The sequence below is a fragment of the Bactrocera neohumeralis genome, chromosome 4, assembly GCF_024586455.1.
Source record: "Bactrocera neohumeralis isolate Rockhampton chromosome 4, APGP_CSIRO_Bneo_wtdbg2-racon-allhic-juicebox.fasta_v2, whole genome shotgun sequence".
NCBI lineage: Eukaryota > Metazoa > Arthropoda > Insecta > Diptera > Tephritidae > Bactrocera > Bactrocera neohumeralis.
The window spans coordinates 4,193,616-4,219,272 of record NC_065921.1 but is presented as its reverse complement, the minus strand read 5'-3'; the positions used below and the strand labels follow the sequence as shown (position 1 = coordinate 4,219,272).

Sequence of the window (25,657 nt, the reverse complement as noted above, 5' to 3'; positions counted from 1 at the left end):
GTATTTTAATCATAAAATTGTGTTTTTCTTATCAAACGACAAAACTTATTGAACAACCTGGTATTCTTTCGACTGTCATAAAGTCGGGTTAGCTCGGTGGATTCAGAATAAAATAAGAAAGAAAAAAACTTTAACTTCGGCTGCACCGAAGCTATAATACACTTTACAAATAAAAAAGTTTCCATGCACGAATGTACCATATGTGATCCGATCTGAATAATTTGTTCCAAGATTATACATTTGTTTGGATAATAATGCTAGCCAAGTTTCGTGAAGATATCTTTTAAAAAAGTTTTCCATACAAGAACTTGATTCCGATGATACAATAATTTGCTCCGATATCGGTGGATATATTTACGCCGTTTCCTTCTTTCTGTATATCATTAACGATTATATAGAAGAGCTTAAAAGGAATTTCAATATATCATCGTTCGATTGAAAGGGAATAAGTCGTAGCCTTGGAGAGTGGACTACAGGAGTACCCAATGGAATTGCTCGTCCTCACTAATGAATAAAGGTTAATATATGAGGCTCCGAGAGAATTGCAAAAAACTAATAAGAAACTCTATGTAACTAGCTTAATTCGATAGATATTAGCGTCTGTGAAGTGAAATGAAGTTAATTTGCGCTATGCACACAAAATAATGAGAGCCAAAAGCACGAGTGAGAACAGCGCGCTCGCTGTTGTATTTGTAATTGTAGCGAGTGATTGATAACGCATTGGCTTTATCACCATGGAAAATAAGTCAAAAGCCAATTCAACAATTTGTTTTTCTACAATGCGAACATTTGTAACTGTTGTTTGTTGGTGTTGTGTTTTCTCATTTTCCTGCACGAGCGCAATGGCGTTGCTGTGTCTCTTGACTGGGTGTGAGTTAGCCTATGCGCGTTGTATGTGTGCGTGTAACTAACAAATTCACAAGTATATGTATGTATGTATGTATGCAATACTAGAACAAAACTTGTGTGTGTGTGTGCGAGAGTGCGGCAACACCCCTTAATGTATCTTAGCGCCTACCTGCAAACCCATTATAATGGCCAAGAACCGGAAAACTACCCTACGCGCGCTGCCTTGTGAAAGCCATGAAGGAGCGAAAGAGATAACGCGCTACGGGGTGCTTGTCTCAGCATTTCGCACAGCACAGGACAGCGCACTGTCAACGGTTGACAACGCATCGCAGGACCTACAAGGCGCTGCCGTGGTGCCGTTTCATTCAGACACTTGCCGCCAGCCTGCTCGGTCGAGTTGACGCATTTTGCTGGCATTCAAATAGCTAAGTCCAGGCGGTGATTGTGTCAGTCGGTGGTTGTTGGTCGTCACATCAATTAAGTATATGTGCGCGCGGGAAATGCGATTTTCATAAACGCAACGTGTGCTAAAGGTGTCTAACGGCAGTGAAACTAATCAATTGCGAATAATTTGTCTTTATGAATACTAACAAGCATTTCTAATTGTTTACTAAGTGCAATTAAGTAACTTTGTGTAAAAGAACAACTGTGTACCAAGGAAGGAGTTGGTAAAATTTACCGAAATTGAAAACCGTGCAAAATAATAAAGTTTTAGTGCCAAGTTGAAAGCAGCAATATTTATTTTCGAAAATGTTGTCCACCACAACGTCACATCCCATCATGGCTCCCGTTATGCGTCCAGTTCAGGAAGGTCCTGTATCAAGACCACGCGCTGTCTACAGCATCGATCAAATTTTGGGTACGCAGACGAAGAGAAGAGGTGAGTCAATAGCGCAGAAAGGCTGTTTTTTGAATCTTTAAATAATTATTTTTTTGTTTTTGGAAAAAATGTTACTTTTAAGTATACTTAATATTTTGAAATGGATATTCAGAGTTTTTGAAAATATTTCGAATGATTTATTTCAAGAAAAAAGGAAATGGAAATCAGTCTGCTTGCAAATTGCATATACTAGCTCCTTTTCTTTTGACAGCCGTCGGTCGCTTTTACTATTTTATAGTTTTCATTCTGATCAAAATAATGATCGTAAAATATTGTTGCCACAGCCTAGAAAGAATTGTCAGAACGTGAGAACTGGAAGTTAAACACGGTAAAACATCAAAAGGCGGAGGCGTCGTTTATAGCACTAACTTCACTTGGTTTTATGATTGTTTCTGTATATTTTATTTATTAGATTTCGTGATTGAGGGATATTTTTGTCAGAAACGGTCCATACCTATTTCATTTTTCGATTTTCTCATGTAAATTTTTAAGTCATGGGCTGGTTAATTCGGGGATTTCTTAGAAGCTTTAAGATCTAATTATTTTTGCTTTTTTACTCAATCAGAACGGTTTCAGAACTTTGGAAAATAATGAAAGAATAATTTAAAGTGCAAATATTTCAATAATTATTCTTATCCTGGTCAAAATGTAACTCAAAATAACCTTAATAGTACGCAATGACAGGCAAATCAGCTAAATCGCTCTTTTGCAAGGTTCAAGTACCCTCTAACTAATATACAAGGTCTGTCGCAAAAGAAACAGGATTGTTAAAAAACAACAAAAAATTAATATTTTTCAAAAGTTATATTTTTTTATTCAAAGTAGTTTCCTTGTGCTTCGATACAGCGTTTAGCCCGGTCAATTAGCATTTCAAATGAGTGTTTAGGGTCATTTTTCGGAATGCTCTTGAGAATATCGGTCGTCGCCTTTTGGATAGCTGAAATGTCCTGAAACCAGTGTCCTTTCATGGGCAAATGAAGTTTTCCAAATAGGTAAAAATCACAGGGTGCCAGATCAGGTGAGTAGGGTGAGTAATTAATGGTTAATATGGAGTTTTTTGTCAAAAAATCAGTGACAAACGTCGACCGATGACACGGCTCATTATCGTGCAACAGGCGCCAGGACCCTGCCTCACGGTGTTGTGGTCGAGCACGACGAATGCGTGGCAAAAGACGTTTCTTAACACCAAGGTAAAACACAACATTAATCGTTTGGCCAGGTGTGACGAACTTTCGGTGTACAATACCCTCGGAATGGTCAAAACAAATCAGCATTGTCTTTATTTTTGACTTCTGAAGACGACCGACTTCTGATCGTCACAGAGGTCTATAGGAGGAATAGGCACTGATCACCATAAACTATTTTCATCGTTTGAAATGTTTCAGTAAACGTTCTCCCAAGTTTAAAACAAAATTTAATATTTGCTCTTTGTTTAAAATGCATTTTACGACAGATGACCAAAAGCTGCTGTCACTTTTTGATCGATAACATCGATTGTATTTATCCAATTGTCTTAAAATTTTTACGAAATGTCAACAAGAGATCAAACTTTTTATTTCATATACCCACCAATAGGTGGCGCCACCAGAAACAGTTATATTTAAAAAGTTCTGTTTCTTTTGCGACAGACCTTGTATGCTATTGAAGTGTTCGAGTATACGCTAACTAGTTATACGTATAGACTATGCTAATGATTAATTTCTTAAAAATTGTCTCATTTTAGTTAAGTTTGTCATAATATTCACTATTCTCAATACCTCAATACGAGATATAATTGCATTCTAGTTAAATGGCTACTTGGTCAGGTTCAAGTATCCGCTAACTAGCCATAAGTATGGTTTAAGTGTTAACTATATTTTATTTATATTATTAGTAAGAAAGTTCTTCAAAATTGGCCTATTTTATTGTTGTAAGGCTACTTTATACTATATGTCTCTGGTCTGAACTGGAATTTGGTGTTTTGAAATTTCAAAACAAAAAACTCGAGTTCCGAGAAGTTTCCAAAAATTGTTTTTTTATTAAAAATTGCAAACTAAGCTCGGTTTTTCTTGAGCACTCTAAAGAAAACACGGAACTAAACAAGCATTACTTCCTTTTCCTTTAAATGTAATTATTTGATATCGATGAAACCGCGCGATAAACGAGCGTAACGTTCTCAGAAGAAACTAAACAACGCAATTCAATTTCAAATCCAGTTACGCCAATAATATACTTCAAGCTGCTACAATATAGCGATCTACGAGTTCCCATATGATCAATGCGTTCTAATAAATACATACATACACTAGGAGAGACGAAGAAAACCAGTTGACGACCCTCGGAAAGTGTGTTCATTGGCATAACGTGTAATCAAATTTTAATGAGCCTCAAATTAATAATTTTTCACAACTCAACGATATGTCTGCGACGGCAGAACTCTCGTGAACACACAGCAGGACATCCAGGAACGAAAAGGAAAAGGACGAGGAATGTGCTCATATAGAGATTGTATGATTTTAAATTTTCTGCTTGGATTCTGCACAATGAAGCGCCGGTGAAAACATATTCACACATATATTTTTGTAATAGTTGTTGCATACACATAGATTTTCATTCATTCATGCAGTTAGTGAAAGGCAATTTGGTAAGTTGGCATCAAATTACTTATCATCGAATTAAATACGGGGGTAACTATCCAAATACGGCCCAGATGGGCGTGTGAGAGCGCAATACAAAATGGAAAAGCAAAATATTTTTAACTTTATTCCACACGGCAGCAATGTTGTTGTAATTGAATTGCAGTTTCACGCAATTGCTATGTTGTTATTGGCTTTACCTCAACGTCAGTCAAACTATTGCCATTTGTTCGGTCACAAGTGCCTGCCGCTCGCAACGACGTCACGGCATAGCGCTGGCGATTGCCAAACGCCGATGTCCTGCGGTGACATTATGCGATTTTCATATTTGATTACAACAAGACGCACAAATATTTTGCCCGAAGCAAATTTGTAACTGAAACACTCATTACGGTTATTATTAGTAGAGACGTCAGCGTGCGTGGTGGTGAGAGAAATTTATTGTGGTGCTGAGAAAATCGTATGTGGAGAAAAAAATTATGCGCTAACGCCTTGAAGTATACATTACAAGCTATAATTAGTCGCAGCATCCATGCGAGATCCACGGGAAGGCTATCAAAGCGTTTGTAGAACGCCCATTAGATTTATCGATGAGTATCGTACTTAAAATTTTCAATATTTAACAATCTAAACAATATTTTTCATACAAATTTTTTCCATTTCCAAAAGTTAGCTTAAGTAGATTAGCTTCGAAATGAAGAAAAAACAACAGAAATTTTGGTTTTAAAAGACTTTAAATTTCAAAAAACTTAAAACTTTTTTGACTTCATTTAGGTGGTTTGATATGTTTCTATAGCTAGCCTGTGATTTTTGGAAAACTTTTAGTCGTACAGAATATGTACTTTAGCATCCGATCAGAAATGACCCGAACAGAGAATTTTTCACATATGTTAGAATACATCTTTATTGTCGTCTTCAAACTAGGTTCACTCAATTCAAATTTCCATTCACTTCGAAGCCCTTCGGTGCCAGACGGGTGATTTTTGGAGCACCATTTGCTAGATTGTTCAACAGTTTCGCAGCCACATGCATAAAATCACGACTCGGCAACAGCAATAATGCGTTTGCTGAATGTAGAATGTAGGATGCTCAGATACGTTGTCCAACATCTCTTTTGTGCCCTCTACTCGGTGCCGTTGACGCGCTTCATACTCAAAACATTAACCAGAACATTAACTAAAACCGACTCAAGTTTTATCGCATCCATAGCTTTTATCCTTCTATTAAAAAATCAACATAACTTGCCAAATTATTTCGGGATTAACATTTTTTTTAATAATTTACTTTCGAAGAGCTTTTACTTTCGCAAACATATATCCCGCTTGTGCATTACACCGTCATTAAATGAAATTATTTAAACTCATGCGATATAAGTAGGCATTTCTGCCCTCAATTTCAGTTCTGTGCAGCTACTAATGCTTCGTTATGCGATAATATAAACAACAACAACAATGCGCAATCAAATCCAATGGCATGGTAGCTTTTACTCTGCTCAAAATGGCTCCATAATTTGCATAAAATCAAAAGGACTCGGCAACACCACGGCCATGAGTCCAACAACGTGTGCTTAATCTATTATATGTGTATGTGTGTACGTGGACACATTGCTTGTATGTAGTAGTGCTCATGTGAGATTCCGCCAGTTTTAATATAAGCTCACTTTCATGTTGTTGTTTCGCTGCATTGGTTTAGTCGAAAAAGCCGAAGGTGCCAAAATATTTGCACACACTGTGGTTCAGTGGTTTTTCGTCAAGTGCGATATTGCTGGCAAGCACACAAACACACACAACCCAACTTTATTCAAGCGAGTTTGTTTAAGCTTATATACACAAATACATATCTCTGTATATAGTGGCGTATGTGTAAATATGCAGGGATGCTGTGGCGTCTATTGATGGCATTTTGTTCGTAATCTGCTCAATCAATGGCCACTTCGCTGAGGATGAGCGGTGAAAGCTTTGATATTGTTAGATGCGGTTGTGTGTGTTATGCTTATAGTAAAACAGTTATTTATGCAATGGTGTGCGCCAAAATGGCTCTAAGCCGATCCATTTCATGGTCAACCATATCAATAATTGAGTTAATGACTCATTCGACGGTGTGACATGTGGTTTGCTCTCAATACCTGCCTTTTCAATTTGTATGCTAAAGAGGATGTCTGCTGCGGCACGTAACTGTTGTTGAATATTCGATTGATTAGTCGCTAAATTGCTCAATAGCAGATTTTGACGTTTTAAAAAGGGTTAAATGCGGGGTTTTAGTGGAAATCAGATGAAATATGGGCATAGATGAAATTAGGCATTCATTTGCGAGCCGGAAAATATTGAACAGTTTTCACTAGAATAAAATTTAAGGGGTTATATCCACTGGAAAGTCAGAAAAAAAGCATTAAAATTGTCTTATATCCAATTAAAAAATTTTCATAATAACAATAAATGAATACTGGTAATGATGCTTTGCAAAATCGAAATTATTGTCAAAATTCCACTGAAAGAAGGAAATTTTGGTCGATCGGTCCAGTCATTTCGGAGAAAATTACTTCACAGTCTCTAAAAACATGGTTTCGAAACTCATTTGAAGTTTTTAAAGCTCAATACACCAAGTTAAAAAATGCTTTCATATCTCCAAAACTATTTCACTAATCAACCAGTATACATACATACATATGTACATATCGTCACATAAAATGTAAAATAACGTAACATCGCTTTTCATAAGTTTACAGGCGAAGGAAAAACAAAATAATTGAAACCACTCTTATTGAACAAAATTTGAATTTTGGTTATAAAATGGTTATATATTGGTTATACATTGGTTATATATTGGTTATACATGGGTTATATATTGGTTATATCTGACAACGGCAGCTGAAAATTTCATGCTACTTATAAGCAATATGATGTAGTGAATCGTAAACAGTAAAAAATTCAATTTCGATTTTTATTTTGCATGTGAGTGACGATGGTATTGATTTCTTTGTGAATTAACATAGCATATCTGTAGGCGTAAATTAAATTTTTAAATTTCAGATGTTGCAATGTATTTTCCAATGAAAGTAAGAATAATGTGAACACTAAAATAAAATTTTCACTTCTTTAACTATGAAGATTCACTTCGATTAAAGATTTTGAGCAACACTAGGGTAAAATTTTTGTATGATTGGGCAGAAACCTTAGATAATTTTTAAGGAGACTTGATTTAAGAAAGCAACGTTGGTTATAAAAAATTCTAATATTTTAACATATGGAAGTAAATCTAACTCGCACTCAAGTCGAATTTTAAATTGTTGAATGTCTCCAGCGCAGGAAATTGCTGCTTAAATCCAACGAACACACATACCTACGCACTCACATACACATGTATGCCATGAGAATACGACGTTTTCATACAAGCGACAGCACACATAGATCCATCTAAATATATGGCACTTAGGCACTTAGCCAAAATGTATACTTAAATACACTCCTCAATGGACTGCTTCTTTCAAATCAAATTCAATTGAAACGCCATCAAATTGAAACTCAATGGAAATGAGGCAACAAACGCAACGCATAATTCTTTTTATTGAATTGAATTTGCAATTTTTTAACCCATTGTTTGCACACTTGGCAATTGTGTGTGTTTACCGAAAAAATTCCTTTTGATTTATTGATTTTGAAATTTGCACCGATAAGCGGTAATTGTGCGAGTGTGTGTGTGTGTGTAGACATTTGTGCGATCGAATCAAGCGAGAAGCGAGAATTCAACGAAAGAAGTGCACAATTGGCAAAAATACCAACCAACACACACATACAAATACGCTTGTAATCGTGTGTGTGTGTGTTCGGCTTTGGTGAATAGCAAAGTCATGCGGCAAGCTTGTTGTTGCTATTGTTCGAAAATTATTTCGTGAAGTATTTGAAGAAGAAATTTTCAATTGTTTAGCGGCGCTGAGAAGTCGGGTTGAATTGGTTTGTTTATACACTCGCCGGGAAGAGCTTGAGAATGGGCGGAAAGTGGGTTGGTGTGGCTGAGCAAGCGAGACTGTGCGTGAGCCGAAGTAAGCTGGCGTTGAATGCGCTTGAAAATCAATGCGAGACGCCAGTGCTTAGTCGACCAGCTATTTAAACTTATTTTAATGCTATTAATGTGAATTAGGCGCAACCACCCCAAAAAGGTGTGCAATGAATTAAGGAACTGCATGTACATATGTATGTGTGTAATACAGTGAAGCCTTGTTGATAATAAGCATTTGTTTGGTTTGAAAAAATTATATTGAAAATTATTATATTGGGTAGTCGAAAAAGTCTTTTCGTATTTCTAATCAAACTTCAACTTATTTTTTATTTTATTATAAAATAATGATATTATATGAAACATTTTCAAGTTAAATAATTTGTATATATTCTTTCAGAATTTACATTTCAAAAAAGTTGTTTCAAATTACTTAAAAATTAATGAAATATTAATTTTTGCTTTTTCAGATTCCACCGAGTCCTTGAACAGCCATCAAATACATATTCTACATAACAACAACAATAACATGAATAATCATAACCTTAGTAATAGCTCTAGTAACGGCAACAGTAGCAACAACAATATGAGTAGCATGAATTCGTTGCATCACAGTCATCACATGACACAACGCGACGAGTCGCCAACAAATATGGACAACGGTCTCGATGTGGACAATGACGACGAGTTGTCGAATAGTCTGAACAGTGGACATGATCTGGGTGATATGGAGCGACCGCGCAAGGTTCGAAGGTAAGAATCACAAAATATGGTCTTAAAAATGTTGGTTTCCTAAATATTGCCAGTTTTGTATGTAAATTGGAATGAATTGAAAATTTTCTGGCGTTATCGAGGTTTCACTGTTTTAAGAAAGCAACTTTCTAGCAGTGGACTGCTGTACAAATTCTCATATGACTTGAAAAGTAGTAAAATATAATCGCGGACAATTTTCGATTTGATTCCATTCTATGGCCGAGATGAATATTTTAAATAACTGTAAACAAAAAATAGCGTTCATGTGTTAAAACTTTCTGGGCATTTACAACATCTGAAATGAAATTTTTTTTCTAGTGAAAAGAGTTGATTATTTATATAAGGTTCTATTTGGCATATTTAGAATTACCCGAATTATGGGAAATGAGCGCCGTTTTGTTCAATTACTTGTTTTGAATATGACTTATAATGCCACTATCGTTTTACCCTCGACCCTGTGGTCAAACAATTTTGACATTCGACTTTTATAAGCTTTTTTTGAATGAATTTTTCATCAGAAAAATTATTCTCGATGTATATGCCCTAGCCTTGTCCTTATGGAACACAACTCTTTTACTCTTGGCCAAAGCTGATCACCTCTGGGCGATTGCTTCTTTCACGCGGAACAATTGTTGACAGGACAGGCTCGGATTAAGATGTTGACAGTAACTCATAGTAGATGTTGCTCTGCCAATCCTACTATACGCACATAAACCCTTGCTGACAATCAGTCTTGGCTTGGCCGCCGTTTGAGTCGACTCACTGCGATTCGATCACGACCGTTTTAACTTGACGTTGTCGTAATTGATCCAACTTTCATCATTAGTAATAACTCGCTTTAGAAATTGAACGATTTTGTTGCGTTTCAACAGCGATTTGCAGCGGAAACTCGATCCATTAGGGGCTTGGCGCTAAGTCGTATGGCATCCATTCATCGAGCTTCTCTTTATATCCAACCGGATTGAAATGTTACCAACGGGTTTTTGTGCCATGTTTAGCTCTTCGGTAATTGAAAATGTGCTTACATAATTGTCGGACTTAACATTTTATTATTTTATCGATATTTCCGACAATTGGTTTTCCAAAGCGCGTTGCATCTTTGACATCAAAATTACCGGAACGAAATCGACTAAACTGAAAATGTGAAGTGGCGTCTGATTGGCTCCTACAGCGTTAGGATTATAAGCACTATCCACATTTTCGGTCACGCTTGGGCGTATTTTCTCTTCGCTGGCGTCCATCTTCTTTAAGCAATCATAAGTTTTGGTGTTTTTTAGTACGAAATCTTAACTTTATAACATCATACGGCATAACCCCATCATACTTATACGCAGGATACAGATTACTAAAGTCCGTCATTGGAAAAATAATGGGTTTCCTTTTAAAATACCTAATACAATATTTAATTTTTTCTTCAAAAATATTATACAGTAGTTTTTTCTAATATTTAAAAATCGATTTTTTAATACAATTATATTAAGACTTGCCATATCCTGCATTATGGGGTTAGGAACTCATTTGCAGTCTCTACTAAGTACCAATTAAACCTCGTATTTTCATTGTTGAATTGTCTGAAAATGCCTTAGCTGAGACCCAGAGCGCTCAAACTCTTTTATTCACGAATACAAATGATGAGTTAGAAGCCTTCCTCTTTGAACTTTCTTTTCTTCTTTCGAGTTGTTGGCTTTCATTTTCGGAAATTGCTTTTAAACAGATATAAACCTAAAAAATAACTTCAAATGTTTATTTTTTTATTGCCTATTAAAATCCGCTTAAAGATCTGTGAATAATAAACTCCAAAGCCGAGTAAAGCAAATTGCAAGAGGCGAAAAGCAATCGCATTAAATCTAGCTTCTGAGCGTTTCGCCAATGCGGCGGCTTTGATTCATTGAGACAAATTCTTTCATTTAAGTATATTATATAAGTACAATGATTTCATTTATGCGAGACTTAACTACAAATATAACAATAATATTAATTTCTTTGCCATTGATGCCGTTGCAGATCGCGCACCACATTCACAACATTCCAGTTGCACCAACTGGAGCGCGCCTTCGAGAAGACGCAGTATCCGGATGTCTTCACAAGGGAAGATCTGGCGATGCGCTTGGATTTGAGCGAAGCACGTGTACAGGTAAATAGACGTTGAATTGTGATTTCACTATCTGCTACATACATACATACAAGTATGCAAGTACTTGCTTTAGTCGCTGGTTGGCAGCACATGAGTCGATTGCAGCTCGTGAATTGTTATCTGATTTTGTAATTATTTACGGATTAGCGCATTTTAGCAACAAACAATGGCAGCTGCTGCACGCTGCTGCTTTTATGCGCGCAAATCTGTGCGTATGTGTGTGTTTGCAACATTTATTTGTATCTTATTTTCTTGCTGATGTTCCCATGGCGATTGTTGCAATCAAGCACTTTTAATATCACCTATAATGGTTGCATTAACGGTGCGATTGTCTGATCACGTGATTCAATTTGATTGTAAGTGGATGATGAGATGCCCTCGACGTTGCATACGTACTAGGATTGCTAGGATGTTGCTCGACATTGGATTTGCCGGCGCGTAACTGGTAGATAACTCAATTTTTTTCTTTTTACAAATATTTCGTGAGAGATAGTTTTTTTGATATAACAAAATAAGTGGTGATTCTATTAGATTTCTGTTTGATATTGAATTTATAATAGATTTATATTAAGTTTGTTATCCTTTGACGGCTGGGAGTTGGTAGTCGCATTTGTATTAGTTTTCTATCTTAATTTATGGTACGCTTGCTTTTCAATAGGATACTTCGTTGACAAAAATAGATACAAATATCTTGGCTTTGAGCGGAAAACTTGTATGACATCTACACTCTCAGGTGGTTCTTCGAAGACTGTAGTGCAGTCCGGGCCAAATTTCTTGAAGATCGTGATCAGATCTATGGCAGTTATATGATATAGTCATCCGATATCGGCGGTTTCGACAAGTCAGTTGCTTTTTGGGAGAGAAAGGGATGTGTGCTAAATGTCAGATAGATATTTTAAAAATTGAGCGATTTTTTCGCGTATATATTGGGTAGTCGAAAAAGTCTTTTCGTATTTTGTCAATAAATGTCGTTGCAGTCGTATATCTTCAGTTCTACAAATCTGTCATGCCATATAGTATTGGAAAAGTGAGTTTTTAAACTTCATTTAACCAAAAAAAATTAAATTTGGGGAAGTTGAAAAAAGTGACCACTTTTCAAAAATGAGTGAAAATAATGAAGAAATTCGTTATATTTTTAAATTCTTGTATAAAAAAGGGAAGAATTAAACGCAAGCCACCAATGAAATTTGTTAAATTTACGGAGGCGATGCTGTATCAGTTCGTGTAGCACAATAATGGTTCACTCGCTTCTGTTTTGGAAATTTCGAAATTTCGATTTACACTGATGAAAGTTTTACACTGATGAAATAATGTCTCTAGCGGAAGAATGGCAAAAAGTGGTACATATTTGGTTCATTAAAGTTCATTATAAATATAAAAAAATAAGTTAAAATTTGATTAGAAAAACGAAAAGACTTTTTCGACTACCCATATATGCCGGCAGATATGAGTAAATCGACTCAGCTCGTCACGCTGTTCATTATATAAATTATATACGGTTCCTTCACGGTATTATAAACTTCGTGGCCAATTTAATGTACAAAAAAAATCGCGAATATCAATTTAAGTGCAACATAATCGCTTGCAACAATGCGAATTATTAATTGACGGCACAATTATTGGCTCTTCACTCAGCAATGACTTTTGTTTGGTAATTATTTTCGCAATTCAATTTCCAGATTAATGGGTTAATTAGCAGCAATTAAGCACATTTGCAAGTGTGGGTGAAAACGACTTGTGCCACAATATATAGCACGTTTAACTGTACATGTATGCAGTAGCCGCAGTCAATTATGTTGCTAATTATGCAAATTACATTCGCAACAATTGCAACAATCAAGCATAACGCGTACAAATGCTACACATACATACACAAATGTGCATGGAACTGTGTTGGTGTGTTTGTGTGTTCGAGTAAGTGGCCGTACAACTGTGAATTCAAGTGAAGGATTGAGCATTGCGCGTCATTGTGCCGATTTGCAGAGGTTTTAGCCGCATCTGCATATGTATGAATGTATGTATGTTTGTGTTGTTGTTGCCATGTACGCGTAATTTGCATAAGAATACCGCTCAAGTAGCGACTTACAGTTGTTGCTGCCGCACAATCAAATACATGCTGCACGCGGCGTCCGCCGAACGCTTATCCAAAGCTGCTGATCGCTTGCTTTTTTCGCTTTTTTCACTGATGAGAATTTAATTTACTGGCAACTTGGTGTTTTTGTTTAATTTTGTTTATCGTGGTTGTTGGTGGCAAGTTGTTAGTGTGTGTTTGTGCATTTGTAAATAGCGTTAAAACACTTTAAATCGCTTTGTGTATACAAAACATTTGCAGTCAACGAGTTTTGGGGTGGGTTAACCGTATCCCATATGCGCCTGGGTATATGCTAAGCGTCCTCAAATCGTATACAAATCTTTATTTTGTGAGAATTAAGGCGAGGGGTGTTATTTCCCTGCTTTTCATCACCTTCATTAGTGCTGCAATGAGTTCTTAATAGCGATTTTCCATTTGATTGCATTTAGGAATTAGTGAACGGTGTCATTGATTTGCTCGAAAGGTCGTTGCTGGAAATTTAGGCAATAAAAATGCGCGGTGTTAATATTTTTATTTTTCTTAATTGCAATCGCTATCGACGATTAACGTATGCAATCGATTGTTATTGCTGTAAATATTTAATATTAGTTTAAATAAATATTCTAATTTATGAATAGCTTAAGAGATCTCGTAAAAAACTACTTTTGTTAACAGTCGCCTCTTTTTGAATAACTAAATTTGGATACAAGATGTGTCCCAAAAATAACCGAAATTTATAATGGATAGTCGAAAAAGTCTTTTCGTATTTCTAATCAACTTTTAACTTATTTTTTTTATATTTATAATGAACTTTAATGAACCAAATATGTACCATTTTGGTCGACTAGTTTTTGCAATTTTTTTCGCTAGAAACATCAGTGTAAAACTTTTCTGGTCTTTCGTCGAAAAACTGCGACAAGTAATTTTCACAGACTTTTCTTGAAGCCAAATTTACTCCATTAAGAGAGTTCTGCATTGACCGAAATAAATGTTAATCCGATGGTGCAAGGTCAGGGCTATATGGTGGATGCATTAAAACTTTCCAGCCTAGCTCTCCCAGTTTTGCCAAGCCATCAAAGATGTGTGGTCTAACGTTGTCCTGATAGAAGACGAGGTCCTTTCTGTTGATCAGTTATGGCCGTTTTATTTGGATTGCTTGCTTCAATCTCATCAGTTGTTGCCAGTTAAATGTAGAATCAATTATTCCACCAGGCTGGAGCAGCTCATAGCGGATGATTCTTTTCAAATACCACCAAACACTTAGCATAACTTTTCGAGGCGTCAATCATGGCTTTGCGACCATTTGTTGAGCTTCACCACGCTCGGACCATGATCTTTTTCACACATTATTGCCGTATTTGATCCACTTTTCGTCTCTTGTTATCATTCGCTTCTGAAATTGTTCGATTTCATTTCGTTTTAGACAATTCATGTGGTACCAAAACGGCGAGCTTCTTTTTGTAGCCCACCTTTTTTAAATGGTTCAAAACCGTTTGATGATGAATGTTAAGTTTCTTAGCGATGTCATGGCTGCTTATGTAACAGTCCTGGTCAATCTTTTCCATAATTTCATCGAGTTTTTGAACGAAAGATCGACCAGAGCTAGGTGCATCTTTCACATCGAAATTTTCAGAACTGAAGCGAGCGAACTGATACAGCATCATCTCCGTAAACTTCTAAAAATTTCATTGGTGGCTTGCGTGACATTCCTCCCTTTTTTACAATTATTTTCAAAATATTACGAATTTTTTCATTATGTTCACTCATTTTTGAACAGCTGTAACTTTTATTTAACTTCTCCGAATTTAATTTTTTTGTTAAAGGAAGTTTAAAATTTCACCTTTCCATCACTATATGGCATGACACAATGGTATTGGTAGCACTTAGAGATATACGACTGCAACGACATCTATTGACAAAATACGAAAAGACTTTTTCGACTACCCAATATTTCCAAAAATTTCGGTTATTTTTAGTTTAATGAAAACGCAAGTGACCAAATTATTGGCTTGAATTACAATTTAATGTAAAATATTCAGTGAAGGTCATGAAGTCATCGAAAACTTGCCTTATACGAGTCGCTCATCCATTTGGCTTATGTTTCTGGTATAAAAACCTGAACCTTCCAAAAAAACGACGTCAAGAAAAGGTTGCAAAAAAGATTCCTGACAACATAACTAATGACCTTATTTTCAGCAAACGTATGACTGCTATACCTTAAACAACAGTTGTAAATAAGATATATGCAACTAACATTTCTCAGAAGCAAAACGAATTTACAAAATGCATCTTCTCTTACCAAAACTTTCCTATAAATATAAAAATTATCATATGGTATATCTCATCTGATGAAGGACTCAGATATCAAAATGCAATAAATCAGATGTCTCATCTTTAAACAGTTTTGTTTTCCATCATAATTTGTTTGGCGTGAGCTTCAAACTTCAATTGAAGTACCATCAAGGGCAATTTTAAATTGTCTATTGAGTGTTTGTTGTTATTGTTTTTACACTAATTTGACCCAACAAGGGCACAGATTAAAAACACAAACAGCCAGTGTCTGAGCATATGCCGAAACACCACCCCTCACCCTTCCAAATGATGATCAATCGGCAAAATACAAGCGCAATCCCCTTTTCCCTAATGACACGACAATAAAGATGGCAATAAAAAACATATCACAGCAAAGTGAGATAACGGCTTATTGAACAATTTGAGCACGAAATTAACAAAAACGGATTTAGCGATATTTGAAAAAAAAGCACTAACAATGTATGTTTACATGTGTTATGCTCGTGACTGATACCTTTTCGAAAAGCACGCCCAACGTGCCCGACGGAATATCAACGTACTTGTATTATTGCGCTTATAATACGTTTGAGGACTTAGCAATAAAAAAATAAAACATATGTATGTATGTGTGCATATGCTTCATTGTTTGTGTGTGTTTGTTGTTGTCACAAATCCGTTTGTTAGCTAAATTGGTCATTGATAGTATCAGTTTGCGAAAAAATCAAAAATTGCGCATAATACACGCTCACACACGCGCGCACTTCAATTGCTTTCCCATAACCCGTGTCCGCACACACACACACATGTAGCCTCGTATGGTGTACACTGGACGAATGAGCATAAATGAGCGTGTTGTAACATTTTTAAATGCACCGATTAGTAGTCACTAAATCGCTAACAAGTACCGTACATTTTATACTTACACACACGCACTTGGATATACACATATACACAAACTCATATACATTTGTGAATGCAGTTGTTGGTTCGTTGCCTGTCATTGAATCAATCGGGTTTTTTCCTCCTATCTGCATTAAATGAGCCTTCAACGAGCTTGTCGCGCACACATGTGTATTCTTATTTGCATATATGTGTGTGTGTGTGCTTTGTAAAGGGCACATGGACTCGGCGGACAACATGTTGGCATGAAGATGGCAATTATTTTCGGATTTAATGCACTTGGAAGGACATGAGCGCCGACTGGTGGCTGCGAATTGAGCGAGAAAAAATTAAGTCGAAAAAGTGTACATGTATATCTATATGTGTGTGTATAAAAATGATACAATCGCGTTGGTCACACATGTGCCCATTCACACACACTCACACGCATGGCATGGGAACTCATGTGTGCTTCAAACTGGCTGGTAACTAGTTTAGTATCAGACAATTTGTATAAATATATGTACATCGTTTCTGATTTGATGGGGTCGTTGTTGTTGTGCCACAGAGAATTATCTGCATGTGTATGAAAATATTAATATCTATTGATGAGCTTATACATTTTTATTGACATTAATATGACAGCAGAATTATTTGTGCAAATATACTTAGTGAGGCTTTGGAGGATATATGGGCTTGGAGTATGTGGATGAAATGAAATAAAAATAAAAAAAATTAAAAAAAATTAAATAAAATATAATAACACAATATAAATAAAATAAAATAAAATAAAATAAAATAAATTAAAATAAAATAAAATAAAATAAAATAAAATAAAATAAAATAAAATAAAATAAAATAAAATAAAATAAAATAAAATAAAATAAAATAAAATAAAATAAAATAAAATAAAATAAAATAAAATAAAATAAAATAAAATAAAATAAAAAAATAAAACAAAATAAAATAAAATAAAATAAAACTAGAGTAAATTAAATAAAATAAAATAAAGCAAAATATAATTAAAAAATTAAAATAAAAAATAATAATACAAATAAAATTTAAATTTCAGCATGAAGTGACATGTACTTGAGAAATAGTAAAATGGGAATAATAAAATAAAAATAAACTAATAAAGTAAATAAGAAATAAAAAAAAATTTATTTTAAAAATTAGTTGAAATGAAATAAAAAAATATAAAAATATGAAAATATTAAAATAAAATAAAATAAAATAAAACAAATTAACGTAAATGAAATAAATAAAAAAATTAAAATAAAATTTAATAAAAGGAATTGAACCAGAATAAAAAAAATAAAATAAAAAGTAAAATAAAAAGTAAAATAAAAACAAAATTTTATTTTGAAAATGAAATAAAGCAAAAAAAAAAATAAAATAAAATAAATTGTACTAGAATAAAATTAAAAAAAAAATAAAATAAAAAATTTTAATAAAATAAAATTTGAATTGAGACTTGAAGTGAAATGTTGCTGGGAAATGCTTATGGATTAGTAAGCGTCTGCTATTTATGTTTTAAAACATTCTACCCAGGATCTTCCATTCCTCTCCTTTTGGTTTTACTCGTATATACAGAAGGCCATTTATTTAAAAAAAGTTCATCTAAAATACACAGTTGAGTTTTTCGATAACTTGTTTTGTGTGGAATATTTTTATTTTTCTTATCACCTTGAAAATTATCTTGAATTTTTAGGTGTAAAAATATTTCTATGAACATGGGCACCACAACTGCTGTAAAACATATTAACTTTCCCTAAAAAAAACTAACATTTCATCCTCATAAAAAACATTCTCTCGAAATTTCAAGAATTTTAGCACATTTCTGTCTCATAAAATTTTTTTTTTCTCCGTGGAACGTTTTTAGATTAAGGCATGCATAAAATGCCGCAGCTCACATAATTACCCGGAAGCGTGTCTACACATCCGACTATTCACTGGCATAAACGAATAAAGCAAAGCATTTAGCACAATTATATTTTTCGTTTCATCTCAGTGCCAGAAAATGATACGAATATTCACTTGCCGTTACAGCAGTCCTTGTAACAATTAAATGCCACCAACACACCCACAAACTCATGTGATTGGCTATGCATACCCGCCCCAAGCTCTAGGGCAACTCGAATGTTACAGATTGTCAACGAAATCCCACCACACCGACACCCAGTCATGCAACTCATCTCCATCATTACAATAATCATCTTTGCACATATCTGCCCCTTGCCGCTGCCACCCAACTCTTGCTACCACCGACTTGACTTGCCTGCATTGTCGTCTAGAAATGACAGCATTTAGGGCAATTATTGCCAGGAAATCATTACTAATTTTATTCTCGCATTGCTGCGCCTGCATTGTTGGGCGAACAGTCGACGCAGCTGCCGACGTCGGGCGACGACGACCGCTTGTCGATAGTCCAAAGGGAGGCGTGCAGGCTTATTGCTTATTGAAATTAAACCTTAAACGCCATTGCACCCCTTGAAGGCTTCAATATTCGCACTTGGTTGCGCATTGTTTAACATTTAGACAGCTTACATGTCTTGTGCTTCCTCTGCCCCACAGCTACACAATTTTAGCTGCCTCCTAACATCTCAAGCTAAGGCATGCAAATGCTAGTCAATTTGAAAATTTCAACTTTGGTGAACTTTGCTACACAATCTCGGTATTTTTGCTGCTTTGACCTGCCACTGGGGTGGTGATCGCTCCGGTTTTCGGTCCTTGGCTTTGTGCAAATTTGCTTACAAACAATTAATTTTCTTAATACCCCACCGCAACAATCCACACACATACCATACATACGCTCTCGTCAGGCGCATTTACCGCAGACACGCCCGAGCCACAGAACAAGGCTTGCGTACAATGCATCAAAAGGATCTGGGCACTTAAGCAGTTATCTATTTAAGTCGTTGGTTGCAAGTATGGGTGCTCAGCGCTGAGGAAATTGCTCTCTGTCAGCTGCATACATGCTAACGGAAATGTTTTCCATACACGCCCACTCCGAAATTTAGCTCTCAACGCAAGTTCGACAAAAGCTCATTGCTGGTAGTCGATTTGCTTGTGATTTTGGATATTTTAGAGTGTGAGTTAAGTCGAAAGATGTAAATAGATGCATTAAATTGACTATATGAGGTGTTTAAATAATATTGAGGAATCTGATTTAGAGGAATGAGGAGGAGTTAATCGAAGAAAAGAAAGAAAACTCCGAAAGCCATGGCTATATGACTTCTTTCAGACTGTGAGTCAGACCTTCCCTTCAGTATGCGTAAATATGAGTGTAAAGCCGAATGCGTAGAACCAAAACCTCAGCTATCATCCTAGAGATATGCTTCTCGATCACCAAAAATCATTTAGAAAAAACTCGTAATATGAAAGTTATTGCAATGCCTCTAAACTTTCGAATTTTAGATCTAAGCATCCATTCTTTAGAATTACCCTGCACTTACCTGCACCTGTGTAAAAAACAACAAAAATAACTAGAAAGCCATTCCGAAAACCAGCTTTGCTTACTCCGATGCTCACGCGTACATTTATTTGTAAGTACGTATGTACAGAACCAATTTGTTGTTGTTAAAATGGGCGCACTCGGCTTAGACACGATTGCAAATTGCATTTAACAATTGTTTGTGCGACTGAGCACTGCTCGAGCGCATGAAGGTGGCAAGAGGTGGATGGCCATTTGCCAGTCTTTCACCTTTCTGAGGTAGTTCTTGTTGTTGTAGTTTCTTCGCAACTTGCCAAAAAGGATTACAGCTTCACCGCAGTCATCAGTCTAAACACCTGATGCGATAATTCTGGTGGTTGGCGTTGCATGCCATTCGGTTATGACCTCCCATGCGCACTTTCTTCTTAGTCAACTTAGTTCAGGAGTCGGGGTCGGTTAAGCGAATGTACTCCGGCTCTGTTGGGGTTAATATAGGGTTGTTGACTGAAGACAAGCAGAGGAGCAGCTGACTTCCGATTGGATTCTATTGTAATGCTTGCTATGCTGTGGTCCTCCGCTGCCCCAGTTCATCTCAGCAAGGCGTGAAAAGAGGGTTGAATGCTGTTGTCGGTCGGCAGTGGTCTGTAGTGCAAATATTCGCCCTCGTAGGCATGTTGTAGAGTAGCTGTGGGTTGCTCGGGGGTTGCAGTGTTGCTAATGTAATGCAGTTAATAGTTATCGGTTTTTTTGTTCTATATGAAATAAGTTTAAAATTTTTGGCAATTTAAATAAATTAAAATTATTGTTTTGTTTATTTTTAGGTGTGGTTTCAGAATCGTCGTGCCAAGTGGCGAAAACGCGAAAAATTTATGAATCAGGATAAAAACGGATATTTGCTACCCGATCAAGGTTGGTATTTCTTACAAATTCATAATTTTTATTAACAAATATCGAAACTGTTTTCCAATTAAAAAATTTTTGTCCAAGTTCTTAACATTTTCTGTTTAGCTTTCATTATTCTCATTAATCATGGAAACTGCTTCCTAATTTTGATTTATAATTTAGTAATTTACACGACGCTAATGTTATTTTAATTACCTTTGCTGCTCACAAAAATAAAATCTTATTTTAGTAATAATTTTCTTGTACCTTTCAAAATTTCTTTATTAATTCAATTAACACTTTTTAGTTTCACACGCAATCGCGTATTTTGACATCGACTAATGAACACGCTTTCCTTTCTTGCATTTCCAGGTTTGCCTGATTTTCCACTCGGCCTACCAATTCCGCACGGCATACCCGGCCATCCGGCCACCTTGCCACCCGAGTTCTGGCCACCACACTTTGCCTTACATCAACACTTCAACCCCGCGCTGCTGCCACCCAGCCTTGTTCCGCATTACAAATTGCCGAACTTCCACACCCTCCTCTCGCAATACATGGGCTTGAGCAATTTGAATGGCATCTTCGCTGCTGGCTACCCGCAGAATCTGTCGCTACACTCGGCGGCGCAAGTGAGTCCACCATGCAGCAATAGTCCGCGTGACAGCCCACCCAGCCAGTCGCAAGCGAGCCTCGTCTCGTTGGTGCCCACCTCCATGGTGGCGGGTGGCGTCACGTTCACCTCGTCGGCTGCAGCCTCGCCCAAAAGCCCGTTGGCGCCAAGCGTGGCGAGCAGCGCCTCAACGCCCGTCTCGGTGGTGACCAAATGTGAGGACTGAACTTTGCTTTGAAGCAGCTACGGTCGTTTGGTGGTGGTGGTTACGGTTTAGTCGCAGAGCAAATGTGGCGCGTTAATTGTTTCACGCTGAACACCCTTAAGTAGTTCGGACTAAGAATTATTATGAGTGCTAAGAAATTTTATATGTAAATAAATAAAATATCAAATAATTTATATTCAACAACAGTTGGTAGCTTTTAAGTTTTGAGTGACGAAGGGCAAGTGATAAAGACTTGTAAGCAAAAGTATGCCCATACTTATGAATATGTTAGTATTTATCTCCAGAGATCGAATTTATATAAAACACTTTTTGTAATTATTATAATAGGAAACCCTTACATGTGATTGATTTCATTTAGTTGATAAAGTCATTACATAAGGCGACAAATTGAATAAGTAAAAAATGTATGGTAAACATTTGTCTCATTGGTTTTCGGAAATATTTTGAATTAGAATCAATGAAGTAGTGATAACTTATAAAAAATATGAGCAAATGTTCAATAGAGTAAAGTATTGTACATTAAATATTATTATAGAAAAGAATAAATAATAAGAGTACTTAATAAAATAAAATTAAAACTTTACACAGTACTACATATTGCTGTAAATCTTTTTTTATGAAGGTGGTTTTGCCGGCACTGAAGCCATACGAAACCTGAAGTTTCAAAAGGAAAGATCAATGCTTATTTTTCGTATACTAGTTTCAATAATCGTGATGCTTCAGATTTTCCTATAGTAAATACTATTCATGAAGTAGCAATAACCACTCTATTTTTTCGACAGAAAATTCGGGCACTTGAGGAACCGCCAATGACTTATAGAGTGGTCTATAAAAATGAAAAATTGAGGAATTATCTCTCGTCAAAATATGTCAGAATTTTTGAGCTTTAGTCTCCTTTTCGTTGAAAAGGAAAATGGAAAGGGCGATCCAAATAAAGGCACTTTTTTGAATAGCCTTTTTTGACAGATCACACGTGAGTCGTGCCAAGCTGTAATGTTATTTTTGTTCAGTATTGTTTGGCATTTCATCAAGGCAAGATTTATGCCTGAAGAACGTTTACAAATTGATCAATTTTATTACGAAAATTCACGTTCAGTAAAGAATGTATTTGGCGCGCTTCACTCAAGTTATAGTAAACGTAATCGACCTACTGAGCAGCACTATCACCCATCTTGAGACCCAGCATTTACTATTGGATAATATTCGACTGAATAGACCACGTTCAGATCGTAGTGAAGAAATTATAGCAGCAGTAGCTGAGAGTGTACAAGAGTGGAAAGTCGATTCGGCGTCGTTCCCAGCAACTCGGGCTGTTTGTGCCAGAACTGAAGTCGCTCCACCTTCCCAAGTGACATCGCTTCGCTCTATGAGCTCTTGAAAAGTTTCAAGAAGATCACACATTTTCGAGCCAAATTTTGTTCAGCGATGAGGCTCCTTTCTAGCTTAATGGGTATGTAAACAAGAAAAATTACCACATTTGGGAAGAAGAGCAGCCTGAAGAGACTTAAGAGCTACCATTTCATTGTGAAAAAGCAGCGCTTTGGTGTGGTTTGTGAGCCGGTGGAATCATCGTTCCATGTTTCTTCAAAAATGAGAACGTAACCGTTAACAGCGACCGTTAACGCGTCATGATAACCGACTATTTGATGCCTGAAATTGAAGCTCGTGATCTCGGCTTTCCACAAATTGCATCAATCAATGGATTTATTGAGAGAATACTTGGTGAGCAGATAATTTCACGTTTTGAGCCGGTCGATTGGCTACCAAGATCGTGTGTTTATTGTGAGAATATTTAAAGTCTAAAGTCTGTGCGGACAATCTCGCTTCGAATCAGGCCTTTTAGCAAAACATCGCACGTGTTACCAGTTGAAATGCTTGAACGGGTAATCGAAAATTGGACTCAGCGGAGCTGCAGCCAAGATTTGAAATCTTGATAATCTTCCAAAAATAAATAATGTTCTTTCCAACTCGAAATGGACCACTCTTTACATACTTTTTCAGATAAAACTTGTGGCTGAATTTGCACTATTGATGACATTGTTTGATATCACTTGTTCCTTTTGACCATTTAATTTTTCTGAAAGCATGAATAAAGTCTATATAATAACCTCTACATCTTCATTGGATATTTAAAAAAAAAAAAAAAAATATGCCAATTTTCCTACTACCGATAAGCTTTTTTTGCAAGGAACTTGCTATGAGTGGACATTTCACAACTTTTTCAACCTCATTATCTGAAGAACTCATTTCAAGACATGATGTTGCAGAGTTTCGTGTTATATAAATTGCTGTCTTCTTGTGCGAAAAAATGTATAAAGACACGAATAAATAGTCTTATATGTAGGTATATATTTATTTTCGGTTAATCTTCGGAAATATTGAAAGAGAGCCAATTTATTACAGAAATCAGTGAAGCGCTGTAAAATTATGGTTCAATATAACTCACCAGGTTTAAAATATTCGAGAGACGCGCAGCGAAGTTTAAAATTCAATATTGCAACTTCCTTACATAAGAGAGATGGTTGAAAAGTAGAGCGCAAAGCAGACGGAAACCAGTATGTAGGACTCACGCAGCGTTAAATACAATGCTGTCTTATTTAATTGTTGCACAGCAGAATTATTAAATATTCGTCGATAATGATGGCAGCCACTCTTTCTGGTTCAAGCGCACAGCTGGAGAATACACGATACGCAAAGGTTATAAAATAAGGAAATATGAAAGTTACAAGTATCGCTATTTACACACAAACATATTTATTCGTTGTAATTATGTAAAGGATTAAGAAATTCTGGGAAAAATTAATTCAATATGAGCTAGTTGAAGGAATCAATAATAAAAATGGCGAATGGTGGGTTATTGAACCGAAAAGAGATTGGGAGGGTAGTTTTAAAATGCGTTTGTGTGTAGTGACGGAATATTAAGTTAGTAAAGTATATTAAAAAACTTACAGTAGTAGTTAAAGAATGTCAGTTGTTCAAATCTCCTGCGGTATTAGATAAGGCTTAGATCTTGAAATAAGACAAAGAGAGTATCACTAACTTTGTGTAAATGATGGTCAGAACAAAAGACTTTCACTTTTGTGAATTTGGAACCCAGCATTTTAGTAGAGTTATCACAAGACATTTAACCTTGAGGTCTCTACTCAAGAAACTAGATGAGGCTTAGGAAGGTAGAACTAGAACATTTGAATGTTGCTTTTAGTAGAATGTAAAGCATGCGAGAATAATAGCGAAACCTTGAAGCATTATTTTAGCGAATACCTATTCCGATTTACACGAAATATTTCTCAATGCAGACTACTCTAATCTGAAAGATATCCTTCTACCTAACATTTCAAGCAACCAAGAAGTGAAATCCTCAACATTTTCATTTGATTAATATTTCTTAAATTTAAGGCTAAAAAGATGAGAGTACCCCGAAGAAACCCATTTTATACCAGAAAAATAACTATAGTTGATTCCAAAATATCTTCTAGATACCTGATAAAGCGTTTCCTTTTAGTGTAGAGAGTTACCATCTCATCAAATTTTGTCCGAAGTGGTTCATTTAACCTCTACACGGAAGCAGAATCGATAAACAATTTTTGTTGGTCCAACGTTTTTTCCAGTCATGTGAAGTTTGACCTCAGTATGTCAGTTAGAGTGTGTAGAATAAATGTTTTTCTCGACGGGAAAAGTTTGTTTGGCGATCTTTACCATGGCAAATTTTAAAAGGTACGCAGTTTCAAACAAAATTTTGTATTTCAAATGGAATATCGGCTACGGAAACATTAAAAATGCTGCACAAAGCAGAGTCTTCTTCATCACGGTAGTGAAGTCATCGAAAACTTGTCTTGCCTCATGTGAGTCATTCATGCACCTCTAATTAATGAAGATAAAACCGAAAAAGTAAGGCAGAGCTAGGTTCGGGTATAACATACAAGTTATATGGGTGGTTATTTCCCTCGATTTCAAACTGTAACATAGGAATGTCAAACGAATGCTATGTTCCGGTTGAAACCGGTCGAGCAGATATGTGATTTTTTCCCGTTGTTTTT

General features: G+C 35.9%; 1 protein-coding gene across 1 annotated transcript; it reads left to right on the top strand.

Moving 5' to 3' along the window:
* The first annotated feature begins 1,213 nt into the window (after positions 1-1,213).
* On the top strand, positions 1,214-22,210 carry LOC126756023 (homeobox protein orthopedia). Its single transcript, XM_050468813.1, has 5 exons — positions 1,214-1,729; positions 8,808-9,090; positions 11,095-11,224; positions 20,721-20,808; positions 21,154-22,210. Exons 1-5 carry the CDS (start codon positions 1,600-1,602, stop codon positions 21,618-21,620), a joined length of 1,098 nt encoding a protein of 365 aa, XP_050324770.1. The 5' UTR covers positions 1,214-1,599; the 3' UTR covers positions 21,621-22,210.
* The last annotated feature ends 3,447 nt before the right edge of the window (positions 22,211-25,657 follow it).

What these genes read in the sequence shown, in the direction of transcription:
- LOC126756023 (XM_050468813.1), top strand. Translation starts at nt 1,600, where the DNA reads ATGTTGTCCACCACAACGTCACATCCCATCATGGCTCCCGTTATGCGT. An exon ending in TGAGCGAAGCACGTGTACAG is followed by an intron (nt 11,225 to 20,720) that starts GTAAATAGACGT and finishes GTTTATTTTTAG; the next exon opens with GTGTGGTTTCAGAATCGTCG. An exon ending in ATATTTGCTACCCGATCAAG is followed by an intron (nt 20,809 to 21,153) that starts GTTGGTATTTCT and finishes TTGCATTTCCAG; the next exon opens with GTTTGCCTGATTTTCCACTC.